The 15086-nt window shown below is 47.6% G+C and overlaps 1 protein-coding gene and 1 long non-coding RNA gene across 3 annotated transcripts in view; one reads left to right on the forward strand and one right to left on the reverse strand.

Annotated features, from left to right (window-relative positions):
• The window catches only part of TOX4 (TOX high mobility group box family member 4), a 33780-nt gene continuing 18694 nt past the window's right edge, over window positions 1-15086 (reverse strand). For both annotated transcript variants that reach the window (XM_083377679.1, XM_083377680.1), the window contains exons 5-9: window positions 12472-12750; window positions 9198-9278; window positions 5415-6119; window positions 2982-3145; window positions 1-475 (exon numbers count right to left, since the gene is read on the reverse strand). In XM_083377679.1, the coding sequence (XP_083233805.1) occupies window positions 412-475; window positions 2982-3145; window positions 5415-6119; window positions 9198-9278; window positions 12472-12750 (1293 nt within the window). In that variant the 3' untranslated portion in view covers window positions 1-411. The remainder of the gene's footprint in view (window positions 476-2981; window positions 3146-5414; window positions 6120-9197; window positions 9279-12471; window positions 12751-15086) is intronic.
• LOC310649439 lies at window positions 6084-8808 on the forward strand. The gene is made up of 2 exons (XR_014494226.1): window positions 6084-7381; window positions 8139-8808. It is a non-coding gene; the product is annotated as an uncharacterized lncRNA (long non-coding RNA).

A 15086-nucleotide genomic window follows, 5' to 3' on the forward strand; every position in this document is an offset into this window, starting at 1 on the left:
ATTCTGCTCACTCAATCCATCCTGTGATTTGATTTTATTTTTCTCTGATCCTCCCCACAGGAAGCACGTGGCAGATTTCAGCTGATATTCCTCTTTCAGCTTTAATTGCTCCATCAAGAGAAACATCATTAAAGAGATTTTGTATAGAAAAAAAATGAGAGTGAGGGGAGAGGCAATGCCACTCCACAGTTTCCTCAACCTTCCCGCAAAAGGGATGGGTATTTTCTCTTGCTGGTGGCTCTTTAGCTGAGAAGATGTCCAGAACCTGGTTCCCACCCCCCACAGTTGCACGGCGAGATTTTTCTTCTTCTTGATTTGGTTGTCGTCCTTTGGGCGAAATGTGCTCGGGAACACAAAAAACTGTCGTTTCCTTCCCCAGCACTGTTGTTATGGACTGGGGGAGGAGAAGGGTTATTTCACAAAGACCACATTGTTGTTGGAATTGCGGGAAGCCAGCCAAGCTAGGAACACATCCCTGGGTGAGAGAGAGAGAGAAAGAGAAAGAGAGAGAAAAGGGAGATATGTCAGAAACAGAAAACCAACCTGAAACGAGATTAAAGCATCTGTCACAGAAATGCATTTCCAAAACTAAGGGAAAAATAAGAGGATTCATTTGAATTCCATATATTTACACCTTGCCAATCCCAATGCTCAAAGTGTTCCTCATCCTCAGCAACATTTAAGACATCAATTCCCAGAACTCCCCAGTGTATCCATGCTGGCTGAGGAATTCTGGAAATTGAAGCCCACAAATCTTAAAGTAGCTTAAGTTGGGGGAAAAACAAAAAACCTCTCCCAGAAAATCCCAGCAAATAGTCGGGGAGGAGAGAAGCTAAAGCCATATTTTATGTCGAGATGGGCGGCCTTCCAGAATTCTTGGTGGTGGCCATTTTGGCTGGGGGATTCTGGGAATTGAAGTTTTACAAACCTGCAAGTGGCCCAGTTGGAAGACAAGTGATTCAAACAGAGCTTCCTGTTTTCTGGTTTGTTTGTTTTTCAATGAGCAATATAGGTGGTCCTCAACTTACGACCACAATTGAGCCCAAAGATTCTGTTGCTAAATGAGACATATAATGAGTGAGTTTTGCCCCATCTTAGGACATTTCTTGCCCCAATTGTGAAATGAACCACTGCAGTTGTTAGTGGCACAGTTGTTACAAGTGAATCTGATTCCCCCCTTGACTTTGCTTGTCAGAAGGTCGCAAAAGGAGGTCACATGACCCCGGGACACCGCAACCGTCATAAATATGAACCAGTTGCCAGGCGTCTGAATTTGGCTCACATGACCTCAGGGATGCGACAATGGGCGTTAAAGGTGAAAAACGGTCATAGGTCCAATGCCGTTGTAACTTTGAGCGGTCACTAAATGAAGTGTTCTAAGTTGAGGACTAACCTGTACATTTCACCTGGGAACTATGCCCCATAACCACTTGACCAGGAGAAGAGGGTGAGGTGGGAGTATTTGTCCCTCAATCCTTTCTCTGAACAATTTAAATGGATTTTATTTATCAGCAGCTCCATCTTGGATCCACTTCTCTTCACCCTTATGAACCTAAATCTGCTATCGGGAGCAGACATATCGATTGTACAGGTAGTCCTCGACTTAACGACCATTTCTTTAGCAACCTTTGGCAGTTAGGTTAGTCGCACGGTTTTTGGTCAGGTCACAAAAGCCGATTCCACAATCCCAGGATGTTGCAACTGTCATGAGTATGAGTCAGTTGCCAAGCAGCCAAATTTTGATCACATGAGCACGGTGACGCCGCGAGGGTTGAAAAAAAAGTGAAAAATGGTCCTAAGTCACTTTTCCCAGTGCCGTTGTGACTTTGAGCGGTCACTAAACAAATGGCTGTAAGTTGAGGGCTACCTGTGAGGACAAAAGACAAAGCCTCAGAAGTGATACTTAGGAAGGTTTTGTAACGGGATGTTCCTAGTTATTCTGATGCTTGGGTACCAATTGTCTCCCACTGTTTCAGCCTTACCTTCCTACAGTGGGATATAAAGAGCGACAGCAATATCACTTAGACTTATATACTGCTTCACAGTGCTTTACAGCCCCTTTTAAGCGATTTACAGAGTCAGCATATGGCCCCCAACAATCTGAGTCCTCATTTTATTGACCTTGGAAGGATGGAAGGTTGAGTTCAACGTTTTCAATCAGAATAGAGCTGGGAGGGACCTTGGAGGTCTTCTAGTCCAACAAGGAGGAGACCCTATACCAGGAGTAGGCAACCTTGGCTCTTTTATGACTCGTGGACTTCAACTCCCAGAATTCCTGAACCAGCATAGCCAGCATAGCTATGGAGGCTTTTAAGAAGAGACTAGACCAGGGGTAGGCAACCTTGGCTCTTTTATGACTCGTGGGCTTCAACGCCCAGAATTCCTGAACCAGCATAGCCAGCATAGCTGGCTCAGGAATTCTGGAAGTCCATGAGTCATAAAAGAGCTGAGGTTGCCTACCCCTACCCTATACCATCTCAGACAATTGACTGTCTAGTCCAGGGGTGGGGAACCTTGGCTCTTTTATGACTCGTGGGCTTCAACTCCCAGAATTCCTGAGCCAGCATGGCTCAGCATGGAAACCTCTCCCTTTCCCCTCAGCATGGCTGGCTCAGGAATTCTGGGAGTTGAAGCCCACGAGTCATAAAAAAGAGCCAAGATTGCCTACCCCTGGTCTAGTCTCTTCTTAAAAGCCTCCAGTGATGAAACACCTACAACTTCTAGTAGCAAGCTGTTCCAATGGTTAATTGTCCTTGCTGTTAGGAAGTTTCTCCTTCGTTCCAGATTGCTTCTCTCCTTGATTAATTTCCATCCATGGTTTCTTGTCTTGCCTTGATCCGGTTGGGATCAAACTCCTGGCAGTGGGCAGAGTTAGCCTGCAATACTATATTCTAATCGCCGTGCCACCATGGCTAAATCAGGGAAATTCCCTTCCATAGTACCTCTGAGGAGAACCCCAGCAGAAGCTCAAAGTCACCCACCTGCAGTGTTTAACCACGCACTCGTTGCTACAATATTCGTTGTCCCAGTCACTGTTGGCCACGGGAGGGTTGTCACATCCCACACGGACGCAGCGAGGGCGGGGCGACATGGCCACGGGTGATTCAGAGACTAGCTCGACGTGCATTTGCGTTGGAGACTCGACCTGGAAGAGGAGGAAAAGTTTCCGAGATTTAGCCAAGACTGCTAGAGTGGGGGACAGGTGGGGAACAGGAACGAGAGACTCTACAGTCTTGCAAAACGGGGGAGGAAAGCGGACTAAGATCTGCTTTTCCCCAGCGCAATCCAATTAAATTGCCTTTTCGATTGGCAGAATAACAGAGTTGGAGGTCGTCTAGTCCAACCCCCTGCTCAAGCAGGAGACCCTATAGTATAATGGTATAGGGCCTATACCATTTCAGACAAATGGCCATCCAATCCCTTCTTAAAAACCTCCAGTGTTGGAGCAGCCACAACCTCTGGAGGCAAGCTGTTCCACTGATTTAATTGTTACTCTTTATTTATCTGCTAAGTTTTTTTTACCCCACCTTGGTTACTTTGTAAGTAACACAAGGCGGTGAACATACAAAACATTCCTCCCTCCTGCTATTTTCATCAAAACAACAATCCTGTGGAGGTGGGTGGGACTGAGAGAGAATGACTAGCCAAAGGTCACTCAGCTGATTTTCATGCCTCAGGTGGGACTAGAACTTCCAGTCTCCTGGTGATTGGCCCAAAGTCACCCAGTCGGATTTCATGTCTCTAAGATGGGACTAGATCTCACCGTCTCCTGGTTTCTAGACTAGCATCTTATCCACTAGACCAAGGGTAGGCAACCTTGGCTCTTTTATGACTCGTGGACTTCAATCTTATCCACTAGACCAGGGATCTTCAAACTTGGCTCTTTCATGACTTGTGGACTTCAAGTCCCAGAATTCCTCAGCCAGGCACACTGGCTGAGGAATTCTGGGAGTTGAAGTCCACAAGTCATAAAAGGGCCAAGTTTGAAGACCCCTGCACTAGACCAAGGGTAGGCAACCTTGGCTCTTTTAAGACTCGTGGACTTCAATTCCCAGAATTCCTGAGCCAGGTGGCTCAGGAATTCTGGGAGTTGAAGTCCACGAGTCATAAAAGAGCCAAGGTTGCCTACCCCAATGTTTATATTTTTACATTTAAGATTTCTTAATTATAAGCCCACCAGTGTCAGCTTTCAGAGCGAGGCTGGCAGTCTATAAATTCAATAAAAAACAAAGTGTAGAGATTAAATTGTAGCCCAATTAAATTCCATTACCATTACTGGTTGTGGGCCAGGTTTGCTTTCAACTGAATAGAAACAAAACGGGAAGCTTCTTTCCTAGCCTCAAGTAGTATTCTTCCCAAGCTTTCTATCTGCTGAACGATTCAGATATTTGGTGGGCACAACTCTCTCTCACACATACACACAACGCAGTCATTGACAGGAGAAGCAAACAATATTGGGTTATGCCTAAAAAAGTCCCTTAGTTAAAAGAAAAGATCCAGGAGGCTAGAGGTTAAAACATAAGAAGAACGGTTGCAGGATTTGGGTTTGTCTAGCCCAGGGGTAGGCAACCTTGGCTCTTTTATGACTGGTGGACTTCAACTCCCAGAATTCCTGAGCCAGCATGGCAACCTCTCCATTTCTCCTCGGCATGGCTGGCTCAAGAATTCTGGGAGTTGAAGTCCGCCAGTCATAAAAGAGCCAAGGTTGCCTACCCCTGGGCTAGGCCTAGGCTGCTTTATGACTGGTGGACTTCAACTCCCAGAATTCCTGAGCAAGCATGGCAACCTCTCCATTTCTCCTCAGCATGGCTGGCTCAGGAATTCTGGGAATTGAAGTCCACCAGTCATAAAAGAGCCAAGGTTGCCTACCCCTGGGCTAGGCCTAGGCTGCTTTATGACTCATGAACTTCAACTCCCAGAATTCCTGAGTCAGCATGGCAACCTCTCCATTTCTCCTCAGCATGGCTGGCTCAGGAATTCTGGGAGTTGAAGTCCACCAGTCATAAAAGAGCCAAGGTTGCCTACCTCTGGCTAGTCTAATGAAAAGAAGGGGTGACCTGAGGGTCTGTCACAAAGAATATGGAGTCAAGCTATTCTCCAAAGCGCCTGAAGGCAGGACAAGAAGCAAAGGATGGAAAATAACCAAGGAGAAAGCCAACCTAGAACTAAGGAGAAACTTCCCGAGACTTAGCACAATTAAACAGTGGAACGACCTGCCTCCCAGAAATTGTGGATGCTCCAACACTGGAAGTTTTTAAGAAGGGATTGGAAACCATTGGCCTGAAATTATGTAGGGTTTCCTGCTTGAACAGGGGGTCGGATTAGAAGACACACACCCCCTTCCACCTCCATTGTGCTGTTGTTCTGCTATTCAGTCCAATGGCTCTCTTTCCTTCTCCCACAAGGCTCCTCACCTCGGGCACGACATCGATGGGCTCCGGAGACGCTTGGATCTCAGTGCTGGGCCTCTCGGGGCTGCTGTCTTCCGTCCGCAGGGCAATGGGCTGGATCTGAAGAGCCGGCGGGGGCAGGATTTTGATCTGCAGAGGGGGTGGGGGCTGCTGGAGGTTGAGGCGCACCTTCTGCTGCAGAGGCGGCTGCTGCATGGCCTGAAGTGGAGGGGGCTGCTGGAGAATGGTGACCGGCTGGGCGGGGGGCTGCTGAGGCATCTGCTGAAGAGGGGGAGGCTGCAGCCGCGGCAGGTGCATGGACGAGGCGGCCGCAGCGGCCGCAGCTAAAACCGAACGGGTGACAATCTGGGTGGTTCCTGTCCCGGCTTGCAGCTGCCCCAGCTGGATCCCCCGCGAGGTCACCATCGTGGCGGGGATGACCGTCACCACCCCGCCTTGCGACGTGACAGCCAGCGAGGAGGGCAGCATCTGTTTGGGAATGATGATCTTGGTGATGCTGGTTTGGCCGGCCGACTGGGGGCCGGCGCTGGAGGTCACCACCACCGTGGGCTGGGCGGGGACAACCGCAGGAGGAGGAGGAGGAGGTGGGCTCTCCAGGGCCGGAGGATTGGGAAGCACCGGGGCCGGGGGAGAAGCCGATTCCACAACTGGGGCCGGCTGCTCCGAAGGAGAGGCGATCGGGTCCAGCTCCACCGTCTCAACCGTGGTCTGGGGAAGACAAAATCGGCGATACAGTTCAAGAACAGAGCAGACGTGTGGGGCTACACTTCCCTTCCCTATCTCCTCCTCTTCCTCCTAAGATCTCAAGAGATGCAGGCACCAAAGTTGAAGGAAGCAAATTGTGAACCTGAAATAATTTGACCAGTGGAAACCATGCAATGTGTTTGACCCAGTTGACCGAGGGGTACAAAATATAAAGTTCTAAGTGCTGACAAGACCAGAATGACACAATTTGTATAATTAGAATTTTTTTTAAAAAATCCTGTTTTTATTACTTTCCAAGTAACTCAAGGCAGTGAACATACATGGTACTCTTTCCACCTCCTATTTTTCCCACAACAACCCTGTGAGGTGGGTTAGGCTGAGAGAGAGGGACTGGCTGGCTTTCGTGGTTAAACTCCCAGTCTCCTGGGGATTGGCCCAAAGTCACCCAGCTGGCTTCCGTGGCTTAGATGGGACTAGAATTTCCAGTCTCCTAGAGATTGGCTCAAAGTCTTCCACTTGGCTTTTGTGGCTAAGATGGAACTAAAACTTCCAGTCTCCTGGTGATTGGCAAAAGCCACCCAGCTGACTTTCATGGCTTAGATGGGACTAGAATTTCCAGTCTCCTGGCAATTGGCACAAGCCACCCTGCTGACTTTTGTGGCTAAGATGGGACTAGAATTTCCAGTCTCCTGGTGATTGGCCAAAGCAACCCAGATGGCTTTCATGCCTATGACAGGATTAAAAACTCGTGTTCTCTTGGTTTCTAGTCTGATGCTTAACCATTAGACCTAACTGGCTCTCAGTAGCTTTGTTTACATGAAACAGGACAGTATGAGCCCCTAGTGACAGAGCCCACTCAAACCTCTCTCTGTAGCAATCTAGCATTTTTAGCTTTGCATGAAAAGGAGCACGGCGGCTTGAGCGGTTGGAATGCTGGACAGGAGGTTAGCAAGCCTGCATTCGAGGACTGCTGTGGAACAGGGTTCAGCTCTCGTCATTCGCTCCAGCTCCTTGACAGGGACACGAAAGGAGCCCCCACAGGCATCCCCAGGGCAACGGTGATGTCGCCAGCTAATCCTTTCAACCTGGAAGCACCTCGATGCTTCTGACTCAAGTGCAAAAAAAGCTTGACACGTTTTAGCCAGCAAACCTCAAATAACAGCCAGGGGTTGGCTTCCTATTCTCTGGTACATAGGTTTGCATTATCCACCCTTGAGTGAGCTATTTGTACTTTAAATTCTCAAGTATTAGGCACAATAGGAGCCGTGACCAGGGGGGCTTTTGCCCAGGTTCGCCTGGTGCGCCAGTTGCGTCCCTATCTGGACCGAGACGCCCTACGCACAGTTACTCATGCGCTTGTGACCTCCCGTTTGGACTACTGTAACGCTCTCTACATGGGGCTGCCCTTGAAGACCACTCGGAGGCTTCAACTGGTGCAGAATGCGGCCGTGCGAGTTGTAATGGGGGTCTCCCGATACTCCCATGTAACACCTCTACTCCGCGAGCTGCATTGGCTTCCGGTTGCCCTCCGGGTGAAATTCAAGGTGCTGGTTATCACCTATAAAGCCCTACATGGCCTGGGTCCGGGGTATTTGAGGGAACACCTGCTGCCGGCATCAAACGCCCTTCGCCCAGTGCGCTCCCACAGGGAGGGTCTGCTCAGGGTCCCGCCGGTAAGAGATTGCCGGCGGACGACACCCAGGGATAGGGCCTTCTCAGTGGGAGCGCCTGCCCTCTGGAACCAGCTGCCGGTGGAGCTGAGGACTGCTCCCGACCTCCGATCATTCCGCCGGGGCCTGAAGACCTGGCTCTTTGAGCTCTCGGGCCCAGGCTGAGGAGACATTCATTTTAATTGGGGTTTTTAATAGTACAGGGTTGATTTAATATTTTTTAAATTGGGTTTTAACTTTTGTATGGATCTGATTTTTAACTCCCTGTAAACCGCCCTGAGTCCTCAGGGAAAGGGTGGTATATAAATGTAATAAAATAAAATAAAATAAATAAATAAATAAAACAGGGAAGCCTCACTGAAGCTATTTGGCTTACGCCAAACTACTTATTTTTCTCTTTCCATCGGCATCAAACAGAAAGAGGAACAAATGTCAAGAGGGAAGAAGAATATTAGAGAAGAGGGACCGACAGCCAAACCTTTCGATAACCCCTTTCACCTTTGCAACAGCAATCCTCAGCAGTCGGTAAGCCGAGACAGTGTAGCGGTGAAGCTGCTGGCCTAGAAACCAGGAGACGCGGAGTTCTAGTCCTGCTTTTAGGCTTGAAAGTTGGCTGGGTGACCTTGGGCCAATCCCCAGGGGACTGTGAGCTCTAGTCCCGCCTTAGGCATGAAAGCTGGTTGGGAGTCCTTGGACCACCAGGAGATTGTGAGTTCTAGTCCTACCTTGGGCATGAAAGCCAGTTAGGTGACCTTGGGCCAATCACCAGGAGATTGTAAGTTCTAGTCTCGCCTTAGGTGTGCAAGCCAGCTGGGTGACTTTGGCCAGTCCCTCTCTCTCAGTCCAACTTACCTCATAGGGTGGTGGGTTGTGGGGGGGAAAGGAGGAGGAGTATATGTATTCTCTCTGCCTTGAATTACTTATAAAAGTAACAAAGGCAGGATAAAAATCTAATATATAAGTTCTCCTTCAAGCCAGGCTGTTGTTTTTTTTTAAATTAAAGGACAGAGGTTATGAAATGAGAGGCATTGTTTGCATCTTCCTTGCATCTGTGGTCCACCACAAGGAACGGGATGCTTTGGCACACTTTTCCACACTAGGACCAAAGCCACAAACTTCCTCTAACCATCCCCGCTCAGAAAAAGGTCACTTAAGTGACCAAAAGCCTCTCTGCACTGTTACCAATTACAAGCTTCCAGCTTCTGCTTGTTAACTAGCATCAGGAAGAGCATGAGACCGTTTCCTGCTGAAATACTAGAGAGGCACCACTTATCAGCAAAGGCAGTTCAGGGCAAACGACATCTCTGGCCCAAGGCGGTTTTTCCCCCCTCTTCCTGGAAGGTGAGTAGCATCAGGGGCAGGTGTCAGTGGAGCAAGGATGGGGAAGGAGGAGGAAGTCATGTCCCCTTACTTGGCACTCTTGGTTGTCCCGGTAGGCAGCTAGCGCTTTCAAATATTCTTTCTTGGCGGCTTCCGTTTTCCGCTTGTAGACCTACGAAAGGAGAGATGGGGATTACAAAGCAGGCTGAGTCTCCGGTTTCAGGCGTTTACTTAGCAGAAAGAAGGATTTATTAATTTTTTTTTAAAAAAACCAGTTACCATATTTTTCAGCGTATAAGACGACTGGGCGTATAAGACGACCCGCTACATTTCCTGTTAAATTATAGGATTTGGGCTATACTCGCCGTATAAGACTAGCCCTCTTCCAACGCAAACCAAATAAAAATTAAAAAACATCAGATTTGATTTTAATATGGTAATTTTAATTCAAATGCTTATGACATGCAGGTACTTAGTAGGAAAACTGTCACTTATAAACATAAGGCTGTTTGTCATCAAACATGTAAACATAAAACAGTGCAAGTGGATTAAAATTTTCCTAATTCACTCGAAAGCTTTCCCTGCGCAGACCAAATGGGAGATCCGCTCCAGGTTTTCCAGCCAGCCCGCCCAGTTCCTGAGTCAAATGTGTCCTTAGAGCTAAGCAGCTGCTCTGGCTGCTGCATTCCCCACCTGCCTTTCAAGTTGGGATAGACTGCAGCTGCTCTTCAACTTTAGAAGGAAAGACGCCCAGACCCCAGCCTGTAAAAAAATCAGACTGCAGCTTCTTCTCCAATTGGTCCCGCTTTCCCTGCGCAGACCAAATGGGTGATTTGCTCCAGGTTTTCCAGCCAGCCATGTCCCTAAAGTTTCAGCACCCGGCATATAAGATGACCCCTGACTTTTGAGAAGATTTTCATGGGTTAAAAAGTCGTCTTATACGCCAGAAAATACAGTATTCCCTTGCCTGCAGTCACTGATGTAGACAAGGGCTTGGTTTGGACCACTTAGAAATGAGGTTTGGCATTTAGGGAGCGAAGGAAGCCGGTGCGGGAACGAGACTTCTCTGGGCCCTTCCCTTCAGGCTTGGAAGAGGGTTGCACTGCATTTCCCAGCATTCCTTGCAATTTGTCTCTGTTGGCTGACTCACTCTAATGCAGTTATTTCTCAAGCTCAGCAGCTTTTAAGATGGGTAGACTTCAACTCCCAGAATTCCCCAGCCAGCATATGAATACTGGAAGTTGAAGTTGACGAGGTTGAGAGGCACAGCCTCATAGTATCGGTAGTCCTTGATTTACAATCACAACTGAGCCCAAAAGTTCGGTTGCTAAGTGAGACATTTGGGTTCTGCCCCATTTTTACGATTTTTTTCTTGCTACAGTTGTTTTAAGTGAATCATTGCAGCTGTTAAGCTAGTAATAAATACGCTTGTTAAGTCAAACTGGCTTCCCCACTGACTTCTCTCGGTTAGAAGGTTGCAAAAGGGGATCCTGTGATTCGGCACACTGCAACCCATCATAAATATGAACCGGTTGTCAGGTGACCGCGACAGCTGTAAATGTGAAAAACAGTTGTTAGTCACTTATTTTTCCCCAGTGCCATTGCAACTTTGAAAGGCCACGAAACTAATGAATGTTAAGTCAAGGATTACCTATATCTGTTCTGGCAAACCTATGGCACACGTGCCACAGGTGGCACGCAGAGCCCTCTCTGTGGGCATTTATTTATTTATTTATTTAAATCCCATTTATATCCCGCCCTTCTTCGAACACTCAGGGCGGCTTACAAGTTAAAGCACAAATCAATGTGCTTAGCAATAGCCTTCATTCTATGTATATGCCTGCTTATTAGGGCTTTCGCCCCACCCCCAAGCGGCATTATTACAAAGTCAGCTTATTGCCCCCAACAATCTGGGTCCTCATTTTACCTACCTCGGAAGGATGGAAGGCTGAGTCAACCTTGAGCCTGGTGGGATGCGAACCTGCACTAATTGCAGGCAGCTGGTGTTACTTAAGGAGGCATTAGCCCACTGCTCCACCAAGGCTCTTGGTGTCACCCCACTCCTGGGCCTTCAACCTGGGTTTTATAAAACCTTTTCGCTTTAGGCCTCCACCACCGTGTGCAAAAAAAAAAGTTCAATCATTTCAACTTCTCGTGGGAAAAAAAAGATCGTGCAAAGTTGGGATTGATTGAACTTTTTAGTCCCACAGAGTCGACCGTTACCAGGGTTAACCAGGTGGCTGCCTCTACTGTGTTGTGTGTGGGGAAGTGACATCCATCAATCAAGAGCAGAACACAAGCTCCAGCCTCTGGAAGTTTCCATTTGCTTGCACCAGCCTCTATCCCAGTGTTTCTATCCGTGGCAACTTTTAAGACGTGTGGACTTCAAATCCGGAATTCCGCAGCCAGCATATGCTGGGAGTTGAAGTCCACGTCTTACAAGTTGCCAAGGTCTGTGACTCTCCCGCTCAAAACGAGCCGAGAGCTAAGGAAAATCCACTACTTTAGTATCAATTATGCTCAATGCATCACATGGAACTCAGATCAGACTTTAGGAGGAAGACTTTGCATGTTCATCTCCCAAGAGATTATTTCACATGCGCACATCTTTACAAAGAATCCCACCATGCGATCTTACCCAACCTCTTGCCATTAGAAGAGCCTTGGTGGAGCAGTGGGCTAATGCCTCCTTAAGTAACACCAGCTGCCTGCAATTAGTGCAGGTTCGAGTCCCACCAGGCTCAAGGTTGACTCAGCCTTCCATCCTTCCGAGGTAGGTAAAATGAGGACCCAGATTGTTGGGGGCAATTAAGCTGACTTTGTAATAATGCCGCTTGGGGTGTGTGTGAAAGCCCTAATAAGCAGGCATATACATAGAATGAAGGCTATTGCTAAGCACATTGGTTTGTGCTTAAATTGTAAGCCGCCCTGAGTCTTCGGAGAAGGGCGGGATATAAATGGGATTAAAATAAAAATAAATAAATAAATAAAATTTTAGGAGGTGTGAATTTCAATTCCCAGAATTCTGCTGGCTGGGGTATCCTGGGAGTTGCGCACATCTTAAAATGGCTAAGATTGGAAAACATTGCTCAAGCTTCTGCTGTTCTTGAAAGGCCAGCTTCCTCAACTTGATCCCCACCAGGTACCAACTTAATTGATCCAACTTGATTGTTCTAGCACAACTTTCGTGCAAAATGTTTGGGAGGTGAAAACTGGCCAAGGCAGACTGACTCTTTCTTCCAGGGCTCCAGCTGGACTCTCCGGGGTGCTGTCCTTGGTGCTGAAGTTTGGAGATGGGTGTGTGTGTGTGTGTGTGTGTCCCACCCCCTACAACCGCTCAATGCAACAAACCCTTTGAGACGTACTTGCTTCTGTTCCTCTCCCAAGCTGTCCCACATCGAGGCGACAATCTTGGAGACCTCGCCGAAGGTGGCTTTGGGATTCTGCCCCTTAATGGCCGCCTGGGTGTCCCGAAAAAAGAGGGCGTAGGCGGAAACGGGCTTCTGGGGCTCATTGGGATCCTTCTTTTTCTTCTGCTTCTTGGGTGGTTTCTGCTTCTTCCCGATGTCCAGCACGACTGCAGGTGCTGCAACAGGCGGTGGCGCCACCGAAGCAGGTGGGGCTGGTTTGGCGACAGAAACTTGCTATGGGACAGAGATGAACAAGGTCAGAAATGCAGAAATGCCCTGGGCTGCATTAACAGAGGGTCAGAATCAAGATCATGTGAAGTGTTAATACCACTTTATAATGCCCAAGTAAGGTCACACTCGGAATACTACATTGTCAGAGGAAAAACTCATTAAAGGAAGGAACAACACAATCATCTCACTGTAGGATCCGGAGGTTTATTGGAATTTAGAACACACAATAAGTACACGCCTGTCATAACCCATTGCAAGGAGGGCCAACCGTACAACCACTCAAAGAGGGACGGCTTGTGGCCGATTGGCCCCAACTGTCAACTCTACAACGCACCTGACTGCAGCCATCTTGGTCGTTCTAGGTTGCCACAAGAAAGGGAGGGGGGGGGTGTTTGGAGATTCTTTGCTAGTCTAAACAATTTATTGTCCTGTGGGAACCAAGGTCGTTCCTTTCTCCAGGTAGAGGCTGGGCATTTTGTTAGAAAGCCCACCAAGTTATTCTATTGGGAAAAGCAGCTGACTGCATAGCTTTGGGGTGGGAGGTTTAACTTTGTAATAGTGTAACTCTTTGGAGGGAATTTCAAACTTGGTTTCACTTTTGACCATGCCGATACTATGTAGCCAAGAAACATGTTCTTTGAGGAAACCTTTAGCCTCCAAGTTCTGACCTACTTGGTCTCGTCTATCGGAACCTTGACACCAACCCTCTTTTAGTGACACCCTTTTCTACCTTAAAACCACAACCCCATATTTCTGGGGTTCTGGGGTGACAACAGATTGTTGACAACAGATTGTTGGGGGGCAATTAAGCTGACTTTGTAATAATGCCGCTTGGGGTGTGTGTGAAAGCCCTAATAAGCAGGCATATACATAGAATGAAGGCTACTGCTAAGCTTGTAAGCCGCCCTGAGTCTTCGGAGAAGGGCGGGATATAAATGGAATTTAAATAAATAAATAAATAAATAATTGCGCTAGCTCCTTGTTCTTACCACAACTTTCCACACTACCCTTTTGATATGTACTGTTGCACAAGGCATCCTGGTATAAATGTAGTTCCTCAATTCCCACACTTCCTGGTTCCTTATTGTATGCAGATGCAAGCATTATAGTCAACAGAAGGCCACAGTTCAAACTTTGGTTAAGTATCCCACAACAAGCTGAGGCCTTTACTTGATCAACAAGGTCTCTGGTAGTTAGCAACTTCTAATCTATCAAGGGGACACTGAACCAGATACACGATGACATTAATAGATTTTATTATCCAGTTTTGTTCACCATGTTATAAAAAAGATGTTGAGACTCTGGAAAGAGTGCAGAGAAGAAGAACAAAGATGATTAGGGGGCTGGAGGCTAAAACATTCGAAGAACAGTTATAGGAAGTGGGTGTGTCTAGTCCAGGGGTCAGCAACCTGAAACAGTGAAAGAGCCACTCGGAACCGGTTCCCTCACAAAAGGAAAAACTGGGAGCCGCAAAAAATGTGTGCGTATGGGTGTACATGCGCGCATGCACAGAACAGGGTTTGACTGAAGAGTGGAGCCAAGGCGAGATATGCACCTACCCTGCATATTTAAATTGATTGGTTGAACTTTTTTAGTCCCACTTTTTTGTTTGTTTTGGACTGCACATGGCAGAGGACTGGGAGCCGCAGGAGACGGCTGAAAGAGACGCATGCGGCTCCGGAGCCACGGGTTGCAGACCTGTGGTCTAGTCTAATGAAGAGAAGGATGAGCGGTGGCATGATAGCAGTGTTCCAATATATAAAGGGCTGCAACAAAGAAAAGGGGGTCAACCTGTTTTCCAAAGCATCTGAAGGCAGGTCAAGAAGCAACGGATGGAAACTCATCAAGGAGAGAAGCAACTTAGAACTAAGGAGAAATTTCCTGACAGTGAGAACAATTAATCAGTGGAACGTCTTGCCTCCAGAAGTTGTGGGTGCTCGGACACTGGAAGTTTTTGAGAAGAGATTGGACAACCATTTGTCTGAAATGATATAATCTTTCCTGTCTGAGCAAGGGGTTGGACTAGACGACCTCCATGGTACCTTCCAACTGTGTTATTCTGTATTCTGTATTCAGAAAGAGCTGCACAGAGCAGAGATAGAGGTCATGCCTGTGGGCATGTGGCACAGATTTTATTCTCGTTTGCACCAGCCTTTATTCCAGTGTTTCTATCCTTGGCAACTTTAAGACGTGTGGACCTCAACTCCCAGAATTCCTCAGCCAGCATATGTTGGGAGTTGAAGTCCACATGTCAAAAATTTGCCAAACTGCTCCATTCTAACTTTTTCTGAGGTCCCACTTACCTACGTGAACTGAAGAAGCTTCTTGGACGAGAAGTG

This window comes from Vipera ursinii, assembly GCF_947247035.1.
Source record: "Vipera ursinii genome assembly, chromosome: Z".
In the NCBI taxonomy this organism is placed as follows: domain Eukaryota; kingdom Metazoa; phylum Chordata; class Lepidosauria; order Squamata; family Viperidae; genus Vipera; species Vipera ursinii.